Below are 27,608 nucleotides of genomic sequence, written 5' to 3'. Positions count from 1 at the left end.
ATCATGGGTTAGGTTTGTTAAAATGTAGGTATGTGTTTTTATCATAGAAAGATATTAAATTAAATGATTACACTTTGGTCATGTAAAAATAAATAACAGTGATCTTTTTATTAATATTGTATTTTAACTTTTCTACTTAAAGTCCTAGCTCTACTTTACATTGTATAAAATTCAATTATATAATCGATAAACATGATACACAGAACCTCTATTATAAAAAAATGAAGAATCTGTGAGTAAATCCATTGCACTGCAGGAAGACAGTGGCATTTTACTCTGCCAAATATTAACCACATATTCTCGGTGATGTTTTGCACCTGGGCATGTGCATCTTTAATGTGTAATTGGTTTATGCAAACTTATTGAATATCTGATTAACAGGTCTGCGACTTGAAATGAGTTTATTGCCACTGCTTAGGGTAAAATACTTTTATCTTTATATCAGAATTGTGTTAGCATTTATCAAAGTGTAAGATTTGGAATTAACCTTTCAATTTAATTTGTCTGTTGTTGATTAGCAAAAAAATATAAATTTATAAATGAAATTTTGATATCAACTTTTATTATCAAAAAGTGTGGTTTTAATAATAATTAATAGACCAAAGAACTTCAAAAAGAGAATTAAAATATATGGTTTGAATTACAGAGAATAATAGCTCTTGGATATGTATTATTAAATTTTGGAACTTTTTATAATATAAGTAGTAGTTGTATTTCATAATATAATTAACATTTTTTAAATATTGATGATTTTTAACATTTGCTAGATTTTGTACATACATTAACATTGAATAACCCAAAACAAAAATGGCAGTAATATGAAATGTTATAAAATATTAATAACCCAAAACAAAAATGGCAGTAATATGAAATGTTATAAAATATAATAGTGCACTGATGTGCCGATAACAAACAATATTAATAATAAAAGCTTTCTGAAATTGGGGCATAACCAGTGGTAACTGGTGAATGTGATTTTCTGATAGTGAATCTATTCCAAGAAATATGAGTCTTTTTGTTGCTAAAATGACAACATTCCTAGATTTGTAAGAGGTAAAAGTTTTTCAGGATTAAACCATCAAGGGTTATATTTGTGTCAGGTACAGGTAGAAGTGGACAGGACACCAGAATTTCACCATTAGTTATACAAGTATAATCTTGACGCACTAGGTATGATCTTAGCACACTAACTGTGCAGTTTCGTCGTAGTTTTGAGGAAGAGCACTCTGGGGTGGGGTCTGAGAGCCTCCCACTATTTTTTCACTACCTCTCGAGAGGTTTGCTGCACAGACAGTATATGCTTACAAACATCCATGCGTCCTCCAGAACTTGAACCCGGATACATCGGCATGACAAGTTAGCCTCATTAACTGCTATACCAGCCGGGTGGCAATATATTTGTACCACTGGATTCATCTGTACTATCAATGGATATATAGCTGTAATGAATAAATGCAGATAACAGTGTGTTATTGATGGCTGTCATTAGCATAGACTGTTCTGCTGTTTATCTGAATGGCAGTTATGGGAAAGATCACATTCATGCTTAGTATTGAACTACAAGGAACTTCCATAAGCAAATCTTATTATATAAGCTGCACACTCTAGTTTGTGAAAACATACCTAGTTATGGCCATTGCATGTTGAATTTTAATAAAGGTATTTAAGCAGGATGCGCACAGGCTCTGAATCACATGCTTTCTTTGGGGAAGAGGGAGAGGCAGTTGTCTGCACTGTTAGTTTCACTATCTACTAAAACTATGTATTTGTTTTTTGTCCATCTGTTTAGATGCTAGTTGTCTTGAACTAAAAAGCATCATCTTTGTATATAAATTTTATTGATATTCTAAAACATGAAATCATTTAACAGAACGATTGCCTGCAGCACAGTGCAACTAAGAATGCTATTCTACTAAAATATAAACATGAACAACTGTTGCCATTCACACAAACTCAATAGTAAAATAAAGCATGTTGCCAGTAACAAGATTATTGTAAAAATCATAACCTGAAATTAAACAGTGAGAAAATAAATAAGATAAAACAAACAAAAAAGAAAGGAAATGCAAATATTAAATATACATCCAACATTAACTCCCAACCTTGCCATTGCATTAACAATAGATCATTCCCAGTGAAATGCCAATGGTAAAAGTTTTACTACAGGTCTTTTAAAATAACCATTAACAGTTTTTACTGTAATAACTCTAACATTGCCATCCTTTGCAGGATGGATTTCAATAATGCGACCCAATGGCCAAACACCAGGAGGCATGTTGTACTCCTTAATTAATACAATATCACCTACAGACAAATTTGGAAGTTGTTCCTTCCATTTGCATCTTTGCTGTAAGGAATTTAAATATTCCTTATAATATCTCTTCCAAAAACTTTGTTTCATTTGCTGTAATAATTCCCATCGTTTTAATAAAGTGGGTTTGGGAATATTAGAAAAATCCTGTTCTGGGATGCTAGTAATAGCATCCCCAGTTAAAAAATGTGATGGAGTCAAGGCATCTAAATTATCTACATCATTGTGATTAGTTTTAGATAAAAGACTGAATAAGTTTCTTACCATTTACAATCCAATAGTTTTGCTTTAAAATGTTTGCTAGTAAACTGGGCCCTGCATGCATATAAGTTATGTGATATGGTTTAACAAGGCAATCCTGTGTTGACCTGGGATAATTATGGGATGTTTAGCATTGAATGCGAAGTCAGAATTTTGCAGCCGACCTCCCACCCTTAACACACCATCATCATCTAGAAAAGAAAAAAGTGAGCTTAAAACACTTTTAGGACTTAAAGATGAATTATATTTTACATCTTTGATATCTTTATGGAAGTGCACAAACTGGAACCATTTTAATGATCAACTTCATAGCTTCTTGCCTTTCATTAGATGAAGGTACTACTGCAGAATTTTTTAACCTATTATCTTCAGAACCAAACACCTGTTTTTTGTGCCTAGAAATAAATCTTAAGCAAAAAGAAATTGCATTAACTATTTTAGATATAGAAGAACAGTTCTGAAATAAATTGTCCAAAGTGTCATTAGTCAAATAAGCTGTTGTACAAAAAATTGATTTTGTCCTTTGTTCAGTTAAGACAGTTTTCATCACTATTGGTCTCATTACTGATATAACATTGTAGAGGCCACTTTGAACTGTCGAATGCTAAGAATGATGGCCCATGCCACCATAGGGATATGTTCGGTAGAAGTTTAGGAACGATTCCTCTAGAAGGAAGATCGGCAGGATTCTGTTTCGATGAAATATAGCTCCACTGTTAATAGGGAATGGCATCTAATATTTCTGAAATCCTGTTTGCCACAAAAAGCTTTCATTTCATTCATTTTCGAGGATTAGCTGCTAACCAACAGAGAACCACCTTAGAGTCAGTCCAAGCGTGAAAAGAAATTTCAGTGCTGGAGAAGACCTTATGAAAAGCTTTGTTTAGTCTGGCAAGAAGCAATGCACTTAGGAGTTCCAGTCTAGGTATAGACACTTGTTTAATGGATGCAACTTTGGTTTTAGCAACCACCAAATTGACTTCATTCCTGTCATGATATGTTGGTTGAACAACTGAATTTTTAGGTTTACATGATCTGTCAAATACTACGTGAAGTTTAGTGGTAAAGCTACTTGGTTTAACAACAGCATGATGCAGTAGATAATATACTTGATTATTTTCTTCAGTTTGAACAACTGGAGGCATATGATTTAAAGTTTTGTATTCTTGCATGAACTCTTTGTATTGCCTACCAAGTTCTTTATCTAAATCAACTTTTCTTTCCATGGATAGATGATTGGCAATAGCCAAAGGTTTGAAGTCACCTAACTCTTCAGCTTTATTGAAAATGGGCAGTTGGACGACGAATCTGCCATTTTCGTTTACTCGATTGTTTTCTTTAAAATGCTTCTCACAAAACTCTTCTTCAATCATTGGGTTCTGATTTTATAATTCTTCCAACTCCCCAAAACGCTCAAGTGTTGCATTGACGTTATCCTCAGTATATAAACTAATGCAATTAACACTAATGGGGTACGGAATATTGCCTTCTGTTTTGATTCTGCCCGCTACAACCCAACCAAAAATAGTATTTTGCACAATTACATTTTTATAGCCAACAATCTGCCCTGGCTGAAGCAGAGAAAAGAAATAGTCAGTTCCAGTTAACATGTCTATTGTTTGGGCATACTGAAATTCAGATCTGCAAGATTAATTGAATTCAAATAATCAAGGTCTTTGCTGTCAGTCTTTACTAAAGGCAAATGCGAAGTTAATTTGTTAAGAATATATGCTTGTATTAAAACACCATTTTGTTTTTAGCTCAGATTTCGGAAACAATTTTACATTTACATAACCACCAGTCAAAGCTGTTTCAGGATCACCAAGTCCCTTTACAGAAATACGAGCATTTTGTCTGCGTATATTTAACAGTCAAATAAATGACTCACTGATGATAGAAGCTTCACTTCCACTGTCGAAAAGGATGATACATTCGTGACCTTGACTAGCAGAATCGTAAATTATTACTGCTGCTGTTGGTAAAAATGAAGTACTCTGACCCTGAATAGAAAAATTCGAAATATTATTTTGTTCGTCTGAATTTGAAATTTGTTCACCAGACGGAAATGAATTTGGCATTACTACATTATTACTTTTAAATATGGTGTTTTGCTTTAAAAATAGAACACAAATTCTACGATGAACAAAATTTTACTTGATGATTCTCGAAACAATTGAACCATAATAAATTCTTCCGGATGATACTTTTCCTAGTCGTAATATCTGCACCTTTAAATTTAGAACACTTTGCTAAAGTATGAGAACCATTGCAGTGCTGAGATTTTAGAACAGAATGTTTATTATTACGTGAAACATTCTTAGAAACAGAGCACTGGTTTTTATGCAGTACTCGCTTTTTAGTATTATGAGTGTTCAACATTTAGAGTCTGTGTATATATAACAGTCGAATAAATGACTCACTGATGATAGAAGCTTCACTTTCACTGTCCAAAAAGGATGATACTTTCGTGACTTTGACCAGCAGAATCATAAATTATTACTGCTGCTGTAGGTAAAAATGAAGTACTCTGACCCTGAATAGAAAAACTCGAAATCTTATTTTGTTCGTCTGAATTTGAAATTTGTTCACCAGATGGAAATGAATTTGGCACCACTACATTATTACTTTTAATTATAGTATTTTGCTTTACAAATTCTTACAATCTTTACAAATTCTATGATGAACAAAATTTTACTTGATGATTCCAGAAACAGTTGAACCATAATAAATTCTTCCGGATAATACTTTTCCTAGTCGTAATATCTGCACCTTTAAATTTATAACACTTTGCTTTTAACGCTTTTTATGCAATACTCGCTTTTTAGTTTTATGAGTGTTCAACATTTCGAGTCTGTGTATATTTAACAGTCGAATAAATTGTACAGATTCTACGATGAACAAAATTTTACTTGATGATTCCAGAAACAATTGAACCATAATAAATTCTTATGGATGATACTTCTTCTAGTCGTAATAACTGCACCTTTAAATTTATAACACTTTGCTAAAGTATGAGAACTATTGCGGTGCTGACATTTTAGAATAGAATGTTTATTATTACGTGAAACATTCTTAGAAACAGAGCACTGATTTTTATGCAATACTCGCTTTTTAGTATTATGAGTGTTCAACATTTCGAGTGAAACACATCTTGAGTTTAAGAATTCAAAAAAACATTCTACGATAGAAAATTCTTCACCAATTTTTTGTGACCTGGCATTTCATAAAATGATACCACAGATGTAGTTTGCAATGGATTTCGTATTTTATGTTATAAGACAAAAAATGGTGCACCAGGAAAGCGTTATCTAATTAAGATAAAAAATATAATAATAGTTGTGATTTGCATACACTGGGGGGGGGGGAAGGGGAAGGTTCATGCAGGATTTCGTGGGCTTTCGGGTCAGTTCACTGCAATTCTGGGGATCAGAAATGCTTTCCATAAACTTCTATATGGGCTCTGTTGGGAAGAGGTCTGATAACTTAAATGGCTGAGGAAATATTTCGCAGGGCATGAACACTTACCAGTAGCAATGCGTGCAATGTTCAGCCAGGTATTATTTATTGAAATGCAAGCCTAAGTTGCCACATAATGAACAACAGTTTAGCAGCTCATAGAATTTCAACATCTGTGCTTTTAAAGATGCCATGAATGTTAACAAAAGAGTATGACAATTTAAAAAGTATTGTGCTCCAGCCCATAACACACTGTTGTTGACTTGTATGGCATGTGATTGTGAAAGTAAGGTTCTATCCTTGACCGGACATCTTCAGACTTACTTCATTGTCCCTGGACCCAGTTCTTCACTAAAACTAGTTCTACAGTGTAATTCTAGGTCAACTAAACTAAGCATACTTAATGTTGTTCATTGAAGTGATGTAATGAGTTGCATAAATATTGATTCCACTCTCTGAAATGTTTGAGTCCACTCATTGAGTAGAAAGGTATTTGTTTCATTCCAATCAGATTATATTTTCAAGGCGCATTGATTTTTTTATCTCTTAGAGTAGGGGGTCTTCAACCTTTCACGCTTGAGGACCACATCAATAAATTCATTGAGCCACATGTCTGTCAAAAAACTAGTGTAGTCTGAAAATTTATATAAAAAAGGGAGGTTTGTTTTGCAAGACTGCAATTGATTCTAAGCGAAGAGATAGTGTTACAGATTTGTATATATATATATATATATAATATATCAAACAAGGTAGTAATTACAATTTTGAAAAACTAATTTTGGTCTAGAAAACATCTTGCGCAATATGCTGCAAAATAAGTAAAATATAAAAAAATGTAGTAAGCTCGCCTAAAAGTTACCAAGAGCTGCTGCTCCAAAAAGTTCTATGTTATTTATCTGAGCCAGTGATTGAAAGTAAAGAGGGAGCTAGCCTGCTTTACAGTGTTTTTTGGGAGGAAGACTAACCTATCATGAAAGTGGAACTGTAAACAGTTCCCGGCAACTTATAAGCTAAAGCTCAAAAACCTAAAAAACTAAATATATCAGAACTTACTGACACTTTTCTGCGCTAAAAGCTGCGAAAAAGAAATAATATATCAAGCAAGGTAGTAATTACAATTTTGAATGATTCCAAAAGGTCAAATGGGAATCGAATTAAAATCCTTTAAAACTTTTTTTAACTATGAAAAAAAAAGTATAACAATGTTAGAAAATGCATTTGCAATTTAAAAAGAAAAAAAAAAAGAAAAGAAAAAAGAAAAAAAAAAAAAAAAACCTTACATTACTGGTGGGAGATGGTAGTCACTTTAGTTTTAATGTGAAATTTGATTTTCTTTTTTCCCCCCCCTTGATTAAAGCTTCAATATCCAGTTTAATCTGTGTTGTTGCAATTCATAGTTTCCTCCAAATGTCTGTGTGATAGCCGTGTTCTTGTTTTTGATTTTAGGATTTTCATTTTACAATAAAGCTGTTCACATGTATTTCCAAAGATAGAAGACATTAAGAGTGTATGTTTACGAATTTCTGATGCTTGTCTTCGGTCACATACTTCGAATAAAAATCAATTAATGTAGGATTTTCAAGAAACTTGCATTTTTAGTGCAGAGTCACACGGTAAATCTATAAATTCTAATTGAAGTTCAGGTGCAACACATATTACATAAGATAAATTGCACAAGATAAAGGGAGATTTTTGAAAAAATTCGCCATTTTCAGAAAATTTTGTTCCAAATAATATCAGGCATGTCAATAGAATATTTTAAATATCAAGAATGCGAGGGGAAAAAAGGGGTTTTTTTAATGACAAAAAGCTGACAAGGAAATTTTTTCTTGAAATCAAAATTCTGTAAAATTTTTGAATTTTTCTGCAAATTTAAATGTGGGGCCACTAAAATAACTTCAGTGGGCCACAGGTTGAAGACAATCTTTCTTAGAGCATATGTACAAAGCTATCACTCATACTAAAGGAGAACCAACATGCTATTATAGAAATTGGTTTGATTATTCAGTGTATTGATAATGATAAAATGTGAATATGTCTTTTTATATGTAAAAATATTCTAAATCTTGTAATTAATATTTTCAGCCTGCTATGGGAAACTGTATGGGCCAAAAGGTTATGGATATGGCCAAGGAGCTGGCACACTTCAGATGAGTTAGTTTACAAGGACTGATGATGCACGATTTTAGTTTTAAATGCTGTTTTTTTTATATATATATATATATATATATATATAAATCTGATTGACACACTTGCACACATTGACACGGAAGGCAGCTCTAGATTATATGTTAACTCCCTTCACCTTGACTATAAATAATGTTGTATTTTGTATGTGTAATTTAAATGATTTTTTTTTTTTTTTCCTGTGGCACTTCATATAAATTATGACAGTTTGCTTAGTAACTGAGTTTTTAATTACATAAAAAGTGTTGAGAATGCACATTAAAAATATCTTTTTCCAATGAGTGAATGAATTTAACATCTATGTAATAAGAATGGGATTCTGTAAGCCTAAGAAGTTATTTATTATTATAAAAAATTTGTTGTGGAAAATGGAGAGTAATGCTCTTTGTTTTTCTTTATTTCTCTCTGATGTGATTTTATTGTCTATATTTAAATTAATTCTAAAGTTTTCTTTATCTGCTCTTCCCATAAAGTTTGCTATTATAGATTTTTTTTTTTTTTTTTTGGTAAAATGCTAATGTGCTGGCTAGTTTACCTCTAATGTTCAAAATCTGAAATAAGTAATTTCAGTGTTATAAAATATATATGAATGTTAAGATGTTAGAGGTTAATATGATAACTGTCATATAGAGCAAGTATATGATATATGTTATTTACTTGAATAAGAAAATTATTTCAAGAATAAATGTGTTAACTATTGTTACTAGAAATTATCATATGCATGCATTTATTATTATTTTTTAATGCATTTTGAATTCTACTAAATATATGTGTAATTTAGCAAATTCATATTTTGGTAGACAAATGCCTTTACTGTTATTAAATATCATGCTATTGTAAAGTTAGATTACAATAGGAATATACTGTTTGTTCAGAGTAAGCAATATTAGCCTTCAATTTCAACTAATAGTATAAATTAGTAATATCATATAAATGTTGAAATATTATAATTTTATTCTTGTAAGCATTTGATATAAATAGCATTACTTCTTGTTTTGAAGTTGTAATGAAGTTTATTGTTACTGATAAACAAATTTTGCTCAGAAAAGATAAAAGATCTTTCATGGACTGCATGACTTAGTCCCTTAAAAATCAAAAGTAGGCTAAATACATCTATTCTAGAAACATTTTTTATTGCTGAAAAGTTTCTTAACTTCATACAAACATATTTTCGTCAAATACATATAAATTATATCTGTTATCAAATCCTTACTTCGTACAAGGATATTTTTTAATCGCTTATATGTGTTATCAAATCTTTTACCTTTCATAAGAAATTAATTTTGAAAGCAGAAAAAATATTATATTTCTTGGAGGAAAAAAATGTGCCCCTTTTTTTTAAATCAAAATTTTAAAACCATATAGAGGTAACTTGTACTTCTCAAGCTACCGAAATGCTACATGTGCTCACTAAACTTAACTTCTCCCCTTCTACAGATATGTTTCAGTTTATTTTAACTGTTTAATGTCTACTTTTCTGGTAAAATTTATATGCATTCAGTGATTTAGAATTTTCAAAACATCATTAATAAGATCTAAATTACTTGCATTCCTCAGATGTGTAGTGAAAGATTAGATATTTTTTGGTCTGATATGTTAGATTTATATGTTAAACTAGTTCATTGTTTATTATTATATTATTTAACAATTTAATACATTTTAGAAAACTCACAAGATATTTTCTTTGATTGATTTGGTGTTCATTTTCTTTCTTTTTTATATGAATGTTTGTTGAAATATTTTTTTTTTTTTCCCCTATCGAAAATATTTGTCCTAATTTGGTAGATTCTAATCACAGGATTAAAAACTTTATTTTACTGTGTTTTATACTGGATTTCATTTCTCATATCTTACTTCAATACCGTGCTGTTGTTTCATATGATTTGTGTGACGTTAAATGTGAAGGTATCATAGCATACAAGGTTGTAAAATTTTATAATCAGAAATCACGTGTAATACTGAGTATATTGCCAAATTATTGACTATACATTATATATATATATATATATATATATATATTAATATCTGTATACAATTCATTGTTAAATATATTTATCATAGATTTATAAACAGGTATACCAGTTTTCAGCATAGATTGAAATTTTTATCAAATTCCTGTGTATTTTTCATTCCTTGAAACCTCTAGATGCGCTCAATAATTTCATCAAAGGAGTCTGTTTCTATAATTCAACATATATATATCTTATTCATTTTTATCTAAATAGTTTATCCCCTATTCATAATTTACTTTTATTATGACTTAAATGATTGAGTTAGGGCTTATCATTCAGTAATTAAAAAGTATTGATATTGCTTTATAATTGGTGAATAGTGCAGATGGTTCATTCCCTAATTCTAGCAACAGAGGAAGGAATAAATATAGATTTTGTGTATTAAATACAGTGTTTTGAGATCAGAGTTAATATTGAATCATTGATTTATAATTAAATACTGATTCATAAAATATTTAATAACAAAAATATGAATCAGTTTAATATAGAATTGTTTACTTCTAGTGAAGCTAATTTTGAAACTAGAAAATTTATTTACTAAATATATCATTTTGTCTTTTTTTTGTTCTAGATTATGATTCTTTTGAAGTTTTACAAACATCAGAATTTATATGGTCTTGAAAAATTGTTGAAATGAATGAAAGGGTCTCCAAAATCTTTTCATTTATTGAGGAACATATTGTGATGTTTCACATGATACTTTTTAGTGCATAGAAGAATTTACGTATAGCCACTTCTTTACTACTCTGAAAAATACTTTTTTTAATCATTAACGAGATTAATTTTTTTAAGGCAAAGAAAACAAATTATATTTTTCCTTTTGAGGGAAAATGGAGAGGCAAGCAAAAGTTTTAACTGAAAATAAAATACAAGCTGTTACTGTAAAACTTACTGTTCATTTATAGCTTTGCTATAAATTATTAGAAAAATAGTCTTACAAAAGTGCATTTGATGCTGGTGTATCTGACTATTTATATCAACTTAGTTCTTCACACTTTTATGTACTTTGTACCATTTACAGTTTTAAAATAATCAGTAGATTCATAAAAAATGTTAAATTTTAATATTTATAAGAAGTCCAAACATTGTATTAGATTATATGTTATTATTTAGAATTAGGTTATTCATAATTTAAAATTTAGAATTGTTTTAGTTGAATCAAGAAGATAATGTATAATTTAGGGTATCTTTTCAGTTAAGACTGTCTGAGAACAAAATATATAACTCGTTCCAATTATGAATATTTGAGAGCAAAATTTTTTTATTCTTTTAGTACTGATATGAAACTCAAGTATATTCTGTACTTCGCTTTTTTTTTTTTTTTAATGAGTACAGCACATTCTTTTATGCACATTCCGCCATGACAAAAACATTCGTATTTTTTATGCTACTTTTATATAAGATATACTTAACATTCCTTTTTTTAAGGACATTAATTATATTCTGTGGGGTTTTTTTTTTAATTTTATTTTATTTGTAGTGATATGCTGTTTTTTCAAATCTAATCAAATCGGGTAGGAGTTTGTTTTCATTTAAATATGATACCAATAACTCTCTCTTAAATATCTTCACATTGTATCTGAATATCTGAATTTGGACAGGTCAGGCCTGCCACTTATTCTAATGTTGAAATTATTGTAGATGTGTGCAAATTGAATCAAAATGTTATATATGAATTATATAATAAAAATGTACAAATGTACAGAGTATAAAAGATATATTTAAAATATTTATAGAGGATGATTAAAGTTACAACATATTTTTAAACTGTTGAAATCATGACATTGTATTTTTTCTGTCTATACATTATTCCATTTTTTCCATAACTCTGTTTATTCGTGATTATATCTTGATAAATACTCAGGTATTGGTATGGTTCAAGGATACCTGTAAGTGTAACCATTATGTATTGAATATTCCAATTGATTTATTTCTGATAATAATGACAATTTATATTAATTTTTTTAATTAAAAAATATATTGATGTACCATTTAAAGTTGTTTTAAAAGGTAGTTTGTATAACAATCATGTAATCAAATTATTCCGGAATTAAAATTTTGTTTTAATCTGTTTAAAATAGTAGTTATTAAGCTTTTGTTAATAGTATACCTAAGGCTTGTATCATCATTTATGCAACAGATATATGATATGATCGAACAAAAAAAATTGATTAACAGTACAATGTTCAAAAATTTTTAATGAATCATTTCTTTCTTGTTGCATTTAACTGGCTGCATCTAATGCAGATTTATTATTTTTATTTTTTTTCAACTATTTTAAATAAAATCTATTCAGCTACAGGTATCTTTGTTCCTATTTATGTCTATTACTTGCACCATTTTTACTTATATAGTGCTGCTGCAATTTAAAAATAATTTGCAATTTTGCATTGTTCTAAAAAAAAATATTTTAGTAGCTAATGACATTTGCATTGAACTATTTTATTTTAGATGCCTTTGTGCAGAAATCTATTACTATTTTGTGCAGAAAAATAGTAATTGTCATTCTAATTAGTTATGTTTTCTCATTAAGTAGTGAAAAGCATTCCTGTATACCATTTTTGTTAATAAAATACAGAACTATTTCTCCCAACTTTTGTATGCTTTGTTGAAATGTTTCATTTCATTAGATTCTGGCATGCAATATATTTATTGAATTATTACTTTATTGGCTTATCTTAAATTTTAAAATGCTTTAAGGGGGCAGGGGTTAATGATTTAGGAGGATTTGTTGAAAGCACTATTTAATTATGTATATTACCCGCCCTTCAAGAATTTACATAAATATATGCATTTAGTATGCAGAATAATTATTTTGTGTGCTCCATATAATTATAAATCTCTGCTATATCAGAGTAGAAAGTTAATCTTCCAGCTGAATAATCCACTTACCTGCCAAAAGTTAATTTGACTGAAAATTGATGTATGGAATTAAATCTAAAGTGATATTTTACTCTTTATCAAGTAAATATCTTTTTATATGCCTATTTCAACAAGAAGGGCAATAACAATGTAATTTTACACTGATATTTTTGACAAGTAATAAGGCCTGTATAATGATTTCCTGTGCATTTTCATAACTTATCCAGGAGATACAGATAATAAATATATGTGTTAATGAGCTTTATAATGGGTTTCAGATGGTGAAGTCTTCATTCTTCATTCTTGCATTTTCATAACTTATCCAGGAGATACAGATAATAAATATATATGTTAATGAGCTTTATAATGGGTTTAAGATGGTGAAGTCTTCATTCTTCATTTTTGCATTTTCATAACTTATCCAGGAGATACAGATAATAAATATATATGTTAACGAGCTTTATAATGGGTTTAAGATGGTGAAGTCTTCATTCTTGTATGGGTAATATATGATTGTCTTTTAAATTATGTGACCTAGTACCTCATCTATGTATACACTTGTATAGCATTCCACATAACTGCATTAAAGTTTTCCCCGTTATTTTATGTGATTTCTGTTGCTAATTATGGACAGTTTCATTTAAGCAAAAAGAAAAAAAAAAGTGATAATTTTTTAAAATGGGAATTTGTCCAAAATAAGCAGGACAGCCCATTTAACTGGAGGCCTTACTAACAAAAATTAATTGTCTGTATTTTATTAAATTATTATTGTATTAAAGCAAATGTGTTCACACTCATTTGAACATATTTTTTCTTTGCTTATCAACTTTAAATTAATCTTATGAAAGTTCAAATATACCAAGTGTCCTGTTTTTACCAGGAGAATCATAGCCTTCCAGTTTATATCATGGTAAATGTCTAAATCTTCCAGTTGTATTTTTTTTTTTTTTTTAATTTAGGTCACATCATAGCAGTTATGATCTCAAGCAAAATAATAGGAACAAGATGAAATGAAAAATTACTAATATTAAATCACTTGCAGATTCCTTATTAAAACTGAGGCATCCGTTTCTCATTCTGATTTCAGTGCATGATTTCATTCATTTTGTCTTTGTTTTGTGTTAATGATGATATTTTAATCCAGTAGTATTGTTTTGTTTTGAAAAGTAACTATTGGAAAAGATTTTTTTCTCATTTTTAAAAATGCTTCATTTAAAATACTGTGCTTAATTCTTGCTTAAAAATTGCAAAATCTCTTGATTCAAACTGGTTTGACTTTTAACTGTACTCTTAAATGAGTGGTCTCCAAAGTGTGGTACATGTACCACATGATGCCCCAGGAGGTACACAAGATGACAGTTGGGGGTATGTCAAAGAAGTACGCTGGTGAGCATACTGGGAGTTTTTAGAAAAGATATCATTAGAAATGTTTCCATCATTGTGTGATTTTGCTTCTGAAAATGAGGTAAATGTGGAATAAAAGCAGTCTACCAATCTTCCTAGTATTATTATTAGTTAAAAGAGTTTTAATGGGCCATAGGTTCTATTTGCTGAAAGTATAAAAATAGATCATCTTTTGACTGCAACTGATTGACGTGAAAGAAAGAACAATGTTACAATCCGATTTTAAAGGGGGAAAAAATATTTCTTCCTAATTTGTAGATATGATTGAAAATTGAATATCCAGATTTTGTAAGCCGGAATGCATTTGGTCCTAGATATCTGTATGAAGTAGCATTTTCTGCAATGACAACAATTTAAACCAAATGAAGAAATAAATTAAGAGTTAGAACCAGATCCTTGAAGTGGGATGAAGAGATAACAGAGGGCATGAAACCAAATTTTTCTGATATTGCTAGCAAATACAATCAAATTGTTAGCACTAAGTCTAAATCAAAATGTAAATTTGTAATTTAATTTAGATGAATGTATTTTGTTTAAAATGAAAAATAATAAATAATCTGATTTTTGATTACACCTACTCACACATTATATATTATATTATTTTGTATTACAGGGGTATTTTCATCTTAGGAGTATGCAACTAAAAAATTATAGGATTTCAAGAGACACAATATCTTTGAAGTGTTACACTTTAACATGGCAATAAAAAAATTTTGAGATTGTTGTACATTTCCAAGATACTGTGTCTCTTGAAATCCTATAATAAGCACAATTGGTATTCTGAAACTCGGTTTAATCAAAACACTTTGCAATTTTAATTACTTAGCTTCCTTTTAGGATCTTTATGTATATATATATATATATATATCAACCAATTTTTTTTGTATTTTATTTTATTTTCCTTTTAGCTTCTTGACACATCCAATTTCAGTTTGAAAACATTTTTGTATTGCATTAGGGATGAAACTTAGGGATAAATAGTTTTAATGCAAATAGAGACATAGTTTAGATTAAATAGGATAACTACCATGTCATATACAAATATAAAATTCAACATAATAACATTTGCTGTGAGCATAATTTTAAATGTTCGCAAAGGTGATGCATTGACTCTTTGAATCCTGTGAATGAACAACATATTTCATGCTGTTCATGTTGAAAAGACCTACAGCATCTGAACATTCGCAATTGACAGTGTGTTTGGATTCTGCTGGTTTAAGTCAGCTTAATTTCATTGGTTCTTGTCCTTCATCACCTTGTAAACCTTTTAATTAACATATTTTATTTCTTGAGCTAATATTGTCATTATTTTTAATCAATAATTGCTGGAAATGTTTATAAACTAAAAGTACTAATTTAGGCCATTAACTAATATCAGAAACTTAAAACAAGAAGTGTTTTAACCCTTTGACTACTAATGAGACATATATGTCCACCTGAAAGTTTAAAAATTACTGCCTTGTTAAAAAGTATTTAGAATCTCCTGAATGTTGGGCATCATCTTCCAATAGTTGGAAAATCAAGACGCCGCTGTGCACATTGTACACAAATGAACATAGTGAAAAGAACAAAAACTAATTGCCCAATGTGTAATGGTGGGTTATGCAAAGAATGCTTTACTGCTTTACCCTGTACCGTACGGTGTACAATCTATTTCACGTAATAAAGTTTTCCAGAATAATAGGTGTGCTTATAGTAAGTCGATCGCTACATGTGGGACATATATATACCCCACCATTAACTATGACTGGAGCGTATGTGTGAGCCTTTGGCTTGAAATCCGTTTGTTAGAATATCCCAAATACTAAATTTACCTTATTTGTGACATATTTTATTCACTTGGATGAAAAACGGGCTAATTTCTTTTTTTTTCTTTTTAAATTCGTAGTCAAAGGGATATTTAAAAAATAATTATCTTTTATATCTGTCAATGACTGTTAGATGAATTCCTTCCTTAAAATACACAATTAATGCTTTCAATAACCATATAAAATATAGTCTTATAAATGTATTGCCATTTCTCGGTATAAACAAGGGAAGTACTTTGACACAACATTGTGTTTTTCGATGTAAACTGACACAAACGTCGTGCCACTTGCCACTTTTTTGACACAAAGTGTGTCACCTGTCTCTTTATGTGCTGTTTTTGACAAGATATTTTTTTAGTAATTCTGGAATTGAAATGATAGTAATCAAACAAAAAGTGTAATTCAGTAATTTATTGCTGTTGATTATGGCAGAAATTATATGTTTATTTTGAGTTATGATTTTCATCTTAGAAATGCCTTTATCAGAGTTTATTAAAAAATTTTTAGCTATGTTATTTATATTGACATGTCATTTATCATCCGTGCAGCGTGATATTGCCATTCCAGAAGACAAAAGTTCTCTAATTTCGCTTCTAAGTATCTTGACAAGTACTGCATTAGCAGAATGTTGTTGTGAGATGTAACGCTGTTTTGGAAGAAAAGCAGTACAACTCAGAAACCACTAATTTAGAGAAGAAACCCAAAAAGAGTTTAATCAAAGTTTAACTGAATACGAAGAGAAACATTAAATGACACCCTTCCACATAACTATATACACATTTTCTTTATGGCATAAGCAAACAATCGCAATTTTTGATTTATGCTGCTTTTCTTCCAAAATACCGATAACATCTCTAATATGTTTGTTTAATAATAATGTAGTTTAGTTTTTCACTGCATTATTTAACAAACCTGATAATTTGATTTATAGCAGTGTGTTGCCACTGTGTGAAATTTGTAGACATTAGGTATTTTGGAAGCAGGAAAGATGCAAAATTAAAAACGCCTTCGCCGGGAATCGAACCGTGGACCTCTGGAATACCGGCCCAGTGTGCAGACCACCACACCGCGAAGGCTCGCCAAGAAAGAAATACCTTATATACTCCCTCTTTTAGAGGGCGACTGGGGTTTTTAGTGGACCCAATCACCAAATCTTGGGTGGGGAGAAATCATCATCCACCACCCTTTTAGTTCGGGCGCCAAGGTATTTTGGAAACTGGAAAGATGAAAAATTAACAACGCCTTCGCCGGGAATCGAACCGCGGACCTGTGGAATACCGGCCTAGTGTGCAGACCACAACACCACGAAGGCTCGTCAAGAAGGTGGGAGAAATACCTTGTAAGTTAACTTTGCACAGTAGCAACATATAATAAAAGAATGATTAAATTTGAAAATTAAATTAAAGTTGTCATGTAGTGCCAAATGATAACACTGAGAATCTGCTGTTTGAAAAAGTGCATAGATGAGAAATTAAAGGTTTTATATTTTGTGCCGTGGCATCACGGGTCAATGGCTAGTTTTAGATTTTTTTCTATTCATATTAATCAGTTTTTCTCAGGAGTTGATTTTATATGTAAATTTGAAAACAATAGACTTCTTTTTTTAAGTTCTAAAAGAAGTTAAGGTTTTAAAATGTTATGGACAATAACTTGTTAAAAGATTTGACAAACTTGAGTTTTCGTCTTCTACCCTGTCACCCTTTAAACAATCCGATTTGGGAAAAGAATCATTTATTCTGTGCGTATGTACAGACATCACGCAAAAAGATCGTCCAAATAGATTCGGAAACAGACAGAATGGGTATTTCTGTCTGTTGAAATGTATGATACCCAAAATTTTTCGTGACTGCTATATTTCCTTTGCTTCTCAGGAATTGCCCACCAGCGGCCGAGTGGTAAAGTCGCTGAACACTGGTAGTTCGGTCCGAGGTTCGAATCCCGCGAACGGGCTGGCTGCATGGGCGTTTTCGTGGTTTTCCCCATGTGTAACGTGTATACGAGCCAGTTTCCCTTAGAAAGTCCTCCACGAAGGCATCCCTCCCCTTAGGCAGATAGCCCTCGAGGCTTTGCCATAATCACACACACACACGCTTCTCAGGAATTAAAAATTAGTTAAATCTGCGCTAAAGTGTATAAAAAGTATAATTTTAGCTAAATAGCATCCAGTTAACCATTAAATATTCCATTATTTTCTTAATTTTATTCAGTATTAATTGTGTTAGTGACCAAATACTTATATGAGTTTATTTCTTGCTTATTTTTAATAAACTATTTTGTTACAAAAAACGTTTTCAATATTTTTTTTGTAAAAAATCAGATTTTGAAAGAAATAAATAACAGTACATATGGGGGGGATTTAAGTCAGTTTTTTAATATTTAGATGTTTTTCTGCTTGTAGATTTCAAAAATGCAAATGTACCAAAACAAATATGAATGTTCCGAATGAGAATAATTGTGGTAACGTTCCAAAACCGTATCGAATTTGAGACATAGTTTTTTTTTTGTGATTTTGTCCATTTGTCGTCTGAGTGGCAACAGTTACCAAAAGCGTTAAATGTTCAAAAATCATAGAAAGCTACTTATAGTAACGAGTATTCAAACATCAGTTAATTTGTCATACAAAAGAGTGTTTTCATTACTCAAACATTTTGAAACCTTTTACAATTGCTTTATTGATATTCGAAGTGGAATTCAAAATGTATGTATAAATCAGCAAGAAACGCAGATGCTGCAAATTTTATGTACCATTTTCAGTTTCGGTGAATCAGAAGTTCGTGTAACATCCTTCCCCCTCTTGTTAACACTCGAAACACCCCTTTTAGGAGCAGGTGCTTGCGTATGAAATCCTGCGGGGGAACAGCAAGAAAGGCAGAGAATTTAATGAAGCGACGCTTTTGCAAAAGACACGAAGTGACATGGGACAACACTAGGGCCTTTTATTAATTGCATTAATTAAAGAAGTCTAATTAGTTGGCTATGTAAATGAATGTCTTCTTATCGCGAGGTATGACGAGGTAATTATAGCTCCAGGCAAAAGGGTACAGAAGGCAAAGTTGCGACAGAGATTGATGATGACTCGCCATGAGTGCGGAAGGTTTGGGAAACTGTTTTTATTCCCCCCCCCCTTCTGCTATGATTTTTTTCCCTCTTTCATGATTTTTTTCGCTAATTGGATACCCATATGGATGCTTGTTTTTTAGCAGCGTCTCTTTTTTTTGCTCTCGGAGGGCTAACGCGATTTGCAGCGTGGCTATGTCAGCAGCAATGATTGCAGTCGTCTTGTGCGTTCTAATTAGTTATGCGTTTTGAGTGGCAACGGTAGCCGAGTTCTTTCAGCCTTAGTAATGAGCCAAAGAACGATTTTCCCCTGAAACGAAAATGACTGTTTCGTTTATAAAAAGATTGGTCATTAAATGAAGCGATTGTATAAAGTTACATCTTAAACGAGAGGATAAACAAGAAAATGCTATGGTGAGTATGATATTTTAAATTGGCGTAATAATATTTTACTATTTGATTAGTGATGAATTGTGTTAAGAACGCCAAGAATAATCTCAACTAACATGAGAATAATTTGAAAGTCATACAGCAGATATTATTGAAAAATGAGTCAAGAACTTTCCAAACCTCGCCTATATGTTACAGTTCTATAACATACATTTTAGCACATCAAATACCCTTTAGTGGTTAGTTAGGTATTTTAAGCAAAGTACTTCGAAAGGTAATGCTAAATTTTAAGCAAAGTAACTTCGAAAGGTAACGCTTGATTTTGACTGCTCACGCTATAAATCGCGTGAAATCATAACAGTTTTTTAGTCCCATGGGGCAATTTGCCCTGAAGGACTATTATTTTCGTTTTGGCATTTTGAGTTGGTTCACTATAAATGTCCGATTCACTTTTCAAACTGTTGCCACCAAATATTATCGCCCTGTATTATATTTAAAGAAATTAAGTAACGAAGAGTCTGCATAAATGTATGTATGTTTTTCGCATTGTGAGAAAACAACGGTACCTAGAGCCATCCAAATTTGAATAACGTACGTCTCCACCCGAATATGGCATCTGGAAGCCCAAATTTGGAATTCGTTTTATTATCTATTTCATGTTTTGTAAAAATTTAACGAATTTTTTATTAACAAACTCAACGATTTAAAAGAGAGAAATGGCAACACTCTACAGGGGAAAAAAAATCTTTTTACCTCCAGCGCGCAAAACTGTGTATCGGGAATTCTAAAGATATGCTCATTTTAAAAACTAATTTGCGAGATTGCTGTTGAACTGAATTCTGCGGTTTAACTGCGAAGAACAGGATATTTAATAAATAAAGGTAACACACAAAACGTTAAAAAAATGCCCTTTTGGACGTAATTTAAAATCTGAAACTTTTCAGAATTCTTTTTTCATGTTATATATATGTAATAATAAAATTTCATAGTCAAGAATACACTTAAAATTCTAACTGTATGTTCTTTTCATTTTTAATGGCGACGGTCTCTTATTTGAAAGTACGTGGAATTAAATCCACAGCCCCGTAGTCAAGTTGTTTTTCCCACCTTTTCTACACGTACTGTTATAGAATGTTCTGGAAATATTTAAAGCGAACTGGATTGGCTGACGTCATTTCTTGGAAGCTCCGCCTTTCCAGAGGCTATAAAAGGACTCGCAAAAGAATAACACGTGTAATACTAACTAGAAACTCCGAGGTTCGATTTCTGGCTGCGTCACAGTTAATTTTTTTTTATGATTCTTGGTCCAAAATGTCTACAATGACAGCCAGATATAAATGGTGGGAATAGATTGTCACCACTTAGATTTGGGCCACTGGATCTCGTTCTTCTCTCCAGTCACCCCCTTAGTAAGAAAGAATGTTAAGAATTATTAAATATCCATGTGTGCAGTCAGTCGTGTTATAAGTGGTCCGGCTGGTAGCTAGAAGATCGTTCGTTAGAATCTCAGCGAGGGGGGGGGATTCATCTTTCATGTTTTCTGGTTTAAACTTTAAATAGTCTTTGTGACATAACCAGTAAATTTGCTCGCAACGCTTAGTGAAAAGGCATGACATATGTTTCAGCACATACGCACCAAAAGAAATAAGCATGCTTACTCGCATAAATAAAAATTGTAACTGTGCATGTATTCTTAAAAATACAAAATTATTTTTAATTACTTCTGCTTCTGTACTTTGAGACTCTCTGATTTAGAATAAGTTGAATCATACTGGTGTATTGCTGATTATGCTTTTAGTAGCATACGAAAAGGGTTAAATAAGTAGAAATTACTGCCAGTGCAGTAGTAATAATACTTAAAGGGAAAAAAATATTAAACCTCTCATTGATGCTGCGTGTTTTTTTTCAAGTTTTAAATGATTAAACCTTGTGGAAAAAACGTTTGTGAAGCTTTACTATACACAGGAGTGCATACAGTTTGTAACATTTTTTGTCGTTCGTTTCTATAGTCACAGTTATGTTTTCCAAAAACTGAAGCACGAGAACATCTCAGACCCTGATTCTGGTACGTATTCTTTCCAACGAATGTAACCATATTTTACGCTTTCCTTATGTCCATGAAGTTTTTTCTGTATCTTTCCTACTAATGAAAAGTCATTCTCGCCTCTGGAAGTTTTTCCACTCTCGGAACGATTCTTTTTTACCCTTGCAACATACTGAGTAACATCCTTCTCGGAAAAAGTTGAAATAGTCTAAAGAAATACTCCACGGAGCACTGATTAAATTGGTTGGGAAAAATTCACGCGCCTTTAACAAAATTAAAAGCAAAAAAAAGTTGGCCAAAAAAAATAAGAAACATTCGAGGGGGGGATTGCCGTAATCTTTAACAGTAAGAAGAGAAAGGGCATGCATTAGGAGAGAGAAAAGGGGTGGGAAGGGTTTAGAAAAGAGCTAATTACCAGCCTGTATTTCAACGTCGACACAAGTATAGTAATTAGCCAAAATTTTAATTAGCCGTCCCTCCACCCTCCACCCCCTCTGGTGGCTGGCACTGGCAGCGTTCTAATTAAGGATTTTGCTTTTCCTTCTTTACTAAATATGATATCGAGAAGATCGTAGAAAGGCACATAGGTTGCCTAATTAACTCTGGCCATGAATAAAGTATAGGAGAGGCCTAATTGCGAGAACTGAGTTTTCCTCCAGTGCGCCACGACGGTTTGCGGGCCCTTCCAAAGGGGGTTTTGGGAGGGAAAAGGTTTAGTTGAAAACTTGAGAGAAGCAGCGAATCCTTGCTGTTGTTGTTGGACATCAGGGGATCGGATCATTAAACTTTCGGTTTGAGTTCACTTTGTTGGCGTAACGTATGGCTGTGTTCCCAGTTGGATTGCCTTCAGCGGTTAGAAGAGTTCTCAAGTTCGCAATACTGTAGATTCTGGCTTGTTAAAAGCGTTAAAATACGTTGTCTTTCTTTAACACAGAACTTATGCCTTCGATTGAAACTATGCAAATTTTACTACCTACCAAAATTAAATTATCTTACTACCTAATGATTACCTGTGTACGAGGGAATTTCGTTTTCTGTTAAATTACCTTTACAAAGAATTTTTATTTAAGTCAAAATTAGAGGTATAATAGCTACCTTTTGATAATCTTTTTGAAACTTCATTTGTAACGTATGCTTGATATTATTAGCATGCAAAATTATCTGTTATCAGAACTGTATGCTTAGTTAATTAATAATAACTTTTAATTAGTCTTAAAGTGCAGTGAAGTGACGTTTCAAATATATTTGAACTTCGTTTGTTCGAATTAACCGAGGAATAGACATTTTAGATAGCTTACGTACAGGCTCTTTTCGCATGAATGCGGGGTATAATTTATACACGTTCCTTTCTATAACAATGCTTTTTTTATAAATTTTGTTTAAAATGGACACCAAATTTTGTTTGATTTTGCGAATATGACATGGAGTGTACTGTGAAGTATGCGTTTATAGGAGGTATTCCTTTAAAGTAATCGAAAAATATGGCGTTTTTGTTAGCAAATTTATTTCGCATATCTGTTGCCTGAATTTTTAAAAATCTTTTTATAAATTTTATGTTGTGACAATTATTGGAGATGCTAAAGCAACAAAAATCTGCAGTAATGTTTGTAAGTTACTAGTTTTGAACCTTCTTCAGCTGCAGGAATGAAAGCGGTGAAAGAGAAGGCTGTGCTCAAGTGATAGAAATAGATCAGAAAATTTCACCCCTTTCCCCCCAAAAAAAAGGAATACTGGCAGAATTATTTGATTAAAAAAAATAATAATAGATTGTGTCAGAAGCTTTACGAATGCTTTAACTCTTACATCAATGGAGGAACAGGGACAATCAGGCAATTTTTGACCAATGATAGCGACTTTTTTTTTTTTTCTTTTTTTCTGACCAAAAGCAAAGAAATTTTGGGAGCGTATAGACTGTTTGGTGTATTCATTGCCTAATATCTAAGCCAGGGTTTTTTAAACTGTGGGTCGCGATCCCCAAGGGAGTCGCGGGACCTACAGCAGGGGTTCGCCAAAAATTTTAGCAGTTGGGATATTTCTTTAACTTATTATAATAATTTTACAATTACCAAATATTTTTGCACAATGTATCTGAAAATCGATAAAGATAAGACAATACAGACAAAGAAAAAAACGAAAACGTTTCGACGCATTCTTTTTATAATATAAACGTTCATTTTCCATGCTTTGCACGTGACGCTGTCATTTCGTCTGTTACTTGTTTAAAATTTTTACATTGTTCTATGTTTTAAAATTAGAAATTAAAGTTAATGACATAAAACTTCAATAGTATATTACAGTGCAAGTGAAAAAATTGACAGTTTCACACACGCGTGTGTCGGATTTGCGCAATACTTATGCGATCCCACAAAATTTTTGTAAATATTATGGGGTCCTGGGGGTCGCCAAAAAAATCTCAGTGATAAAAAGTGGTCGCGACTGAAAAACGTTTATGAAACCCTGCCCTAACCCATCATTTAAAAAATGATTCACTGGAGTAGTGATTTAAAAGTACACAGGACGTTAGATCCTGTGTTTACATCTATTGCCTGTGTTCTAGCTGAACCGGTTCCTGAACATTAAAATATAAAATAATCTCTCCCTCACTCTTAGGGTGTTTCTATCGAGTATTAATGTAATTTTTGACAAAATATGTAAAATTGTTAGTAATTAATGTATTAGTAATTTTTATTAAAATGTATAAAATCGATTTATTTATTTCTTTTTTCTCTTTGGAACGAAATGTTGCTTGTAAAGCTATATAAGTTTTATACTGATATGACTTTAGAATAAAAATCATTAATGTTTTTACGAGAGTCTACTACACAATTAAATATACCTTAAAAATTAAAATTTCAAATATAGTTTTCTCAATGCTGTATTTTCTATTGCTTTAAATCGCCCACCAGTGGCCTAGCGGTAAAGTCGCTGAACACTGGTAGTTGGGTCCGAGGTTCGAACCCCGCGAACCGGCTGGCTGCATGGGCGTTTTCGTGGTTTTCCCCATGTGTAACGTGTATAGGAGCCAGTTTCTCTTAGAAAGTCCTCCACGAAGGCATTCCTTCCCTTAAGCAGATAGCTGTAGAGTGCTTTGCCATAATTAAATAAGCCAAACCAAACCTTTGCTTTAAATCAGTGACCTTATAAGGTATTTCTTCATGTTGTGGTGGTCTGCACGCTGGGCGCGTATTCCAGAGGTCCGCGGTTCGATTCCGGCGATGGCGTTGCTAATTTTTCATCTTGCCTGTTTCCAAAAAAATCCTAATGTCTCAACAACCTTCAGTCGATTGTTGACCCAGGAACTTATAAAATGTTTTTTTTTTTCTTTTAAATGTTGAAACAGGATATACCCACATAGCACAAAAACATCCTTGGGATATCTTTCGAACCTCCTAAACACCTCCTCCCGAGTGCTTAATGTCACATCCAAGTATATCCTCAGGATATCCTAACTAAGTCCCATCGACAGCGTACGGGATCTTATTAGGATATAAACTCCTACTTACTACATCTCAAGACGTCCCACTAATGTCCTAAACACATCTCATTATATCCTAAGAACATCCTATCTATGTCCCATCGACAGCGTATGGGATGTTACTAGGATTTATAATAGTTCCCTTCCTTACCCTGATATTCAAATCATCTGTAGTGAGTGTGATTTCAGCACTCTATTTGACCTCAAATTGTTTTCTGTTTGTTGCTTCTCCACGCTATATCATGTCCATTTGTTTAACAAAAAATGTCTTCTTTTTACGTCTAGGTACATTGTGTTTTCTTCAGAATTTTTGCTTTCACACAAACTTAATTATTTGAAATAGGATGCTATTCACAGATGATTTTATTCCACAGCCTTTAAAAAGTTTTCGCTTGCAATCTGAAAAGTTATTCCGTTATTAGAGACGCCATGATAACTTTGTCTACATTCCATTTCATGCTGTAATATTTGGTAGCAACAATCTGGAAAGTGATTCGCCGCTTATAGTGGGCGACGAAAAATCCCGTTTAGAGACTAATAATCCATTCCAGCTAATGCCCTTTTGGCTAAAAAAAGGAGGAGGGAGTTGCATGTCTCCCGTCCTTTTCGGCCGATTGATAAAATACATTTTAAATTTTCACATCTCGAAAGTGTTACTTGGGATATATGTTATATTAATATTCAGTGATGTTCTAGCATACATGTTTGGACACAAAATCGAACTTTTTCTGAAATAACATGACAATTTTTTTTATATATTTAGATTCTGTTACTCAATTTATGATTACAAAAAGAATTTTATAAAATTTAGTGAGAAATTTATCGAGTTTCCAAAATATAGTTTGGCGCACATTTTGCTTTTTCCGCCAAGAGTAATTCCCTTGGCGAACATTTTTAAAATTAAAACAGAGGAAATGTATGAATTTTATTTCGATTAAACGTAAGTTTTAAATTATGAAAGAACAAACTCAGGAAGTTTTACTTAAAAGCCAACATTATTAAATACCCGCCAAATTCAGCTAACACTGCGGAATTAAAATTTTGACTGCAAATTTTAAAAAGCTGCTACTGCAATTTTTACAAAACTTGGAACTTTAGCATAATTTGAGACACAGAATCGAAATATGGAAAGAAGAAATGGCATATCATTTGAGTAAAAGTCCGATTTTACGACAAACAGTGCTATATATAAATTCCAAGTCCCGGAATAAAAGCAATTTTAATTTCATCAATCGGCAGATCAAACATCAATCATCAATCGTCAATCATCAAAGGCGTGATATAGAACTGTCCTATTTTTAGCCCGAAGGAGCATTAGCCCAGAAGGGATATTAATCACAAAAGGGTTATTAGTTGTTTTGGATGACTATAAAAGCCTGAATCATTTTTCCAGTTGTTGCCACCAAATATTATAGCCCTGTATTACATTTAAAAAATTAAATAATGAAGAATTTGCATGAATATGTGCATGTTTATCGCATAAAAAATGGTAGAGTCATCCAATGTTGAATAACGTAGTCCTCCACCCGAATATGGGCACCTGGGGGTCCAAATTTGGATTTATTATGTTTTTGATTTCAAAGCAAGGAATGGCAATACGGAGGGGGAAAAAGTAATCTCCAGTGCACGAAATTGTCTTGTCTGTTGGAAATTCTAAAGATATGCTGTTTTTAAATATTTTTAGCTGAAAGAAACATTAGCTGAAATGCTCTCAAAACGTGTATGTGTATGTAAATGGGAAAAAAAAAAGAAAAAAAAAAAAACTTTTAGCGTAATTTTTACCTGAAAACTTTCAAATTTTTAAAAGTTACTAATTTTTTAACGTATCATTCGTTTCATAATTCGTTTAAATTACTGATATATATGCTACCTCATTTTATATTTATATTCAAAACGTAATTTTCATACATATTGTGTATTGCCTGATAAATTTTGAGCGAAAAGGATTATTTTCGTATTATTTCATCTCACATCTTCGATAATTTTTAATAAAAATACCGGTATGCATCTAAACTGATTTTAGTTCGATATGTTACTGAATTACCAGTAATAGAAGTAAGTCGATAAATATATGACGTTAACTAGTAAACAGTAACATTGCCTCTTTGCAGGTTAAAAAAGCCCAAACTGTAAAACAGGTTTTACTGCATGAGAGAACTATATGCAGCAAAATTTAAAATTAGGAATCTTTAAAGCAAATGTGCAAATATTTGGCAAAACAATTTAATAGCATACAAATGATGAAATATCTTTGATTTTTTTTTCTTTTTCATCTCGAAGTACGGGATTAATTTTATGTATTGAAGGTTAGTGTTATTGATAATTAAGTATCTTTTGAAAT

At 31.7% G+C, this 27,608-nt stretch overlaps 1 protein-coding gene across 2 annotated transcripts in view; it reads left to right on the top strand.

Annotated features, from left to right (window-relative positions):
* LOC118188374 (cysteine and glycine-rich protein 1-like) overlaps positions 1–12,820 on the top strand; it is a 118,956-nt gene extending 106,136 nt beyond the window's left edge. For both annotated transcript variants that reach the window (XM_035358800.2, XM_035358792.2), the window contains exon 6: positions 8,114–12,820. In XM_035358800.2, coding sequence (XP_035214691.1) covers positions 8,114–8,187 — 74 coding nt within the window. In that variant the 3' untranslated portion in view covers positions 8,188–12,820. The remainder of the gene's footprint in view (positions 1–8,113) is intronic.
* Positions 12,821–27,608: the final 14,788 nt, after the last annotated feature.

The sequence above is a fragment of the Stegodyphus dumicola genome, chromosome 8 (genome assembly GCF_044657685.1).
Source record: "Stegodyphus dumicola isolate Sdum_Otavi_A_Nest chromosome 8, ASM4465768v1".
Taxonomy (NCBI): Eukaryota; Metazoa; Arthropoda; class Arachnida; order Araneae; family Eresidae; genus Stegodyphus; species Stegodyphus dumicola.
Note: the sequence above shows the minus strand (reverse complement) of the source record. Positions and strands in the feature narration are given on the sequence as shown.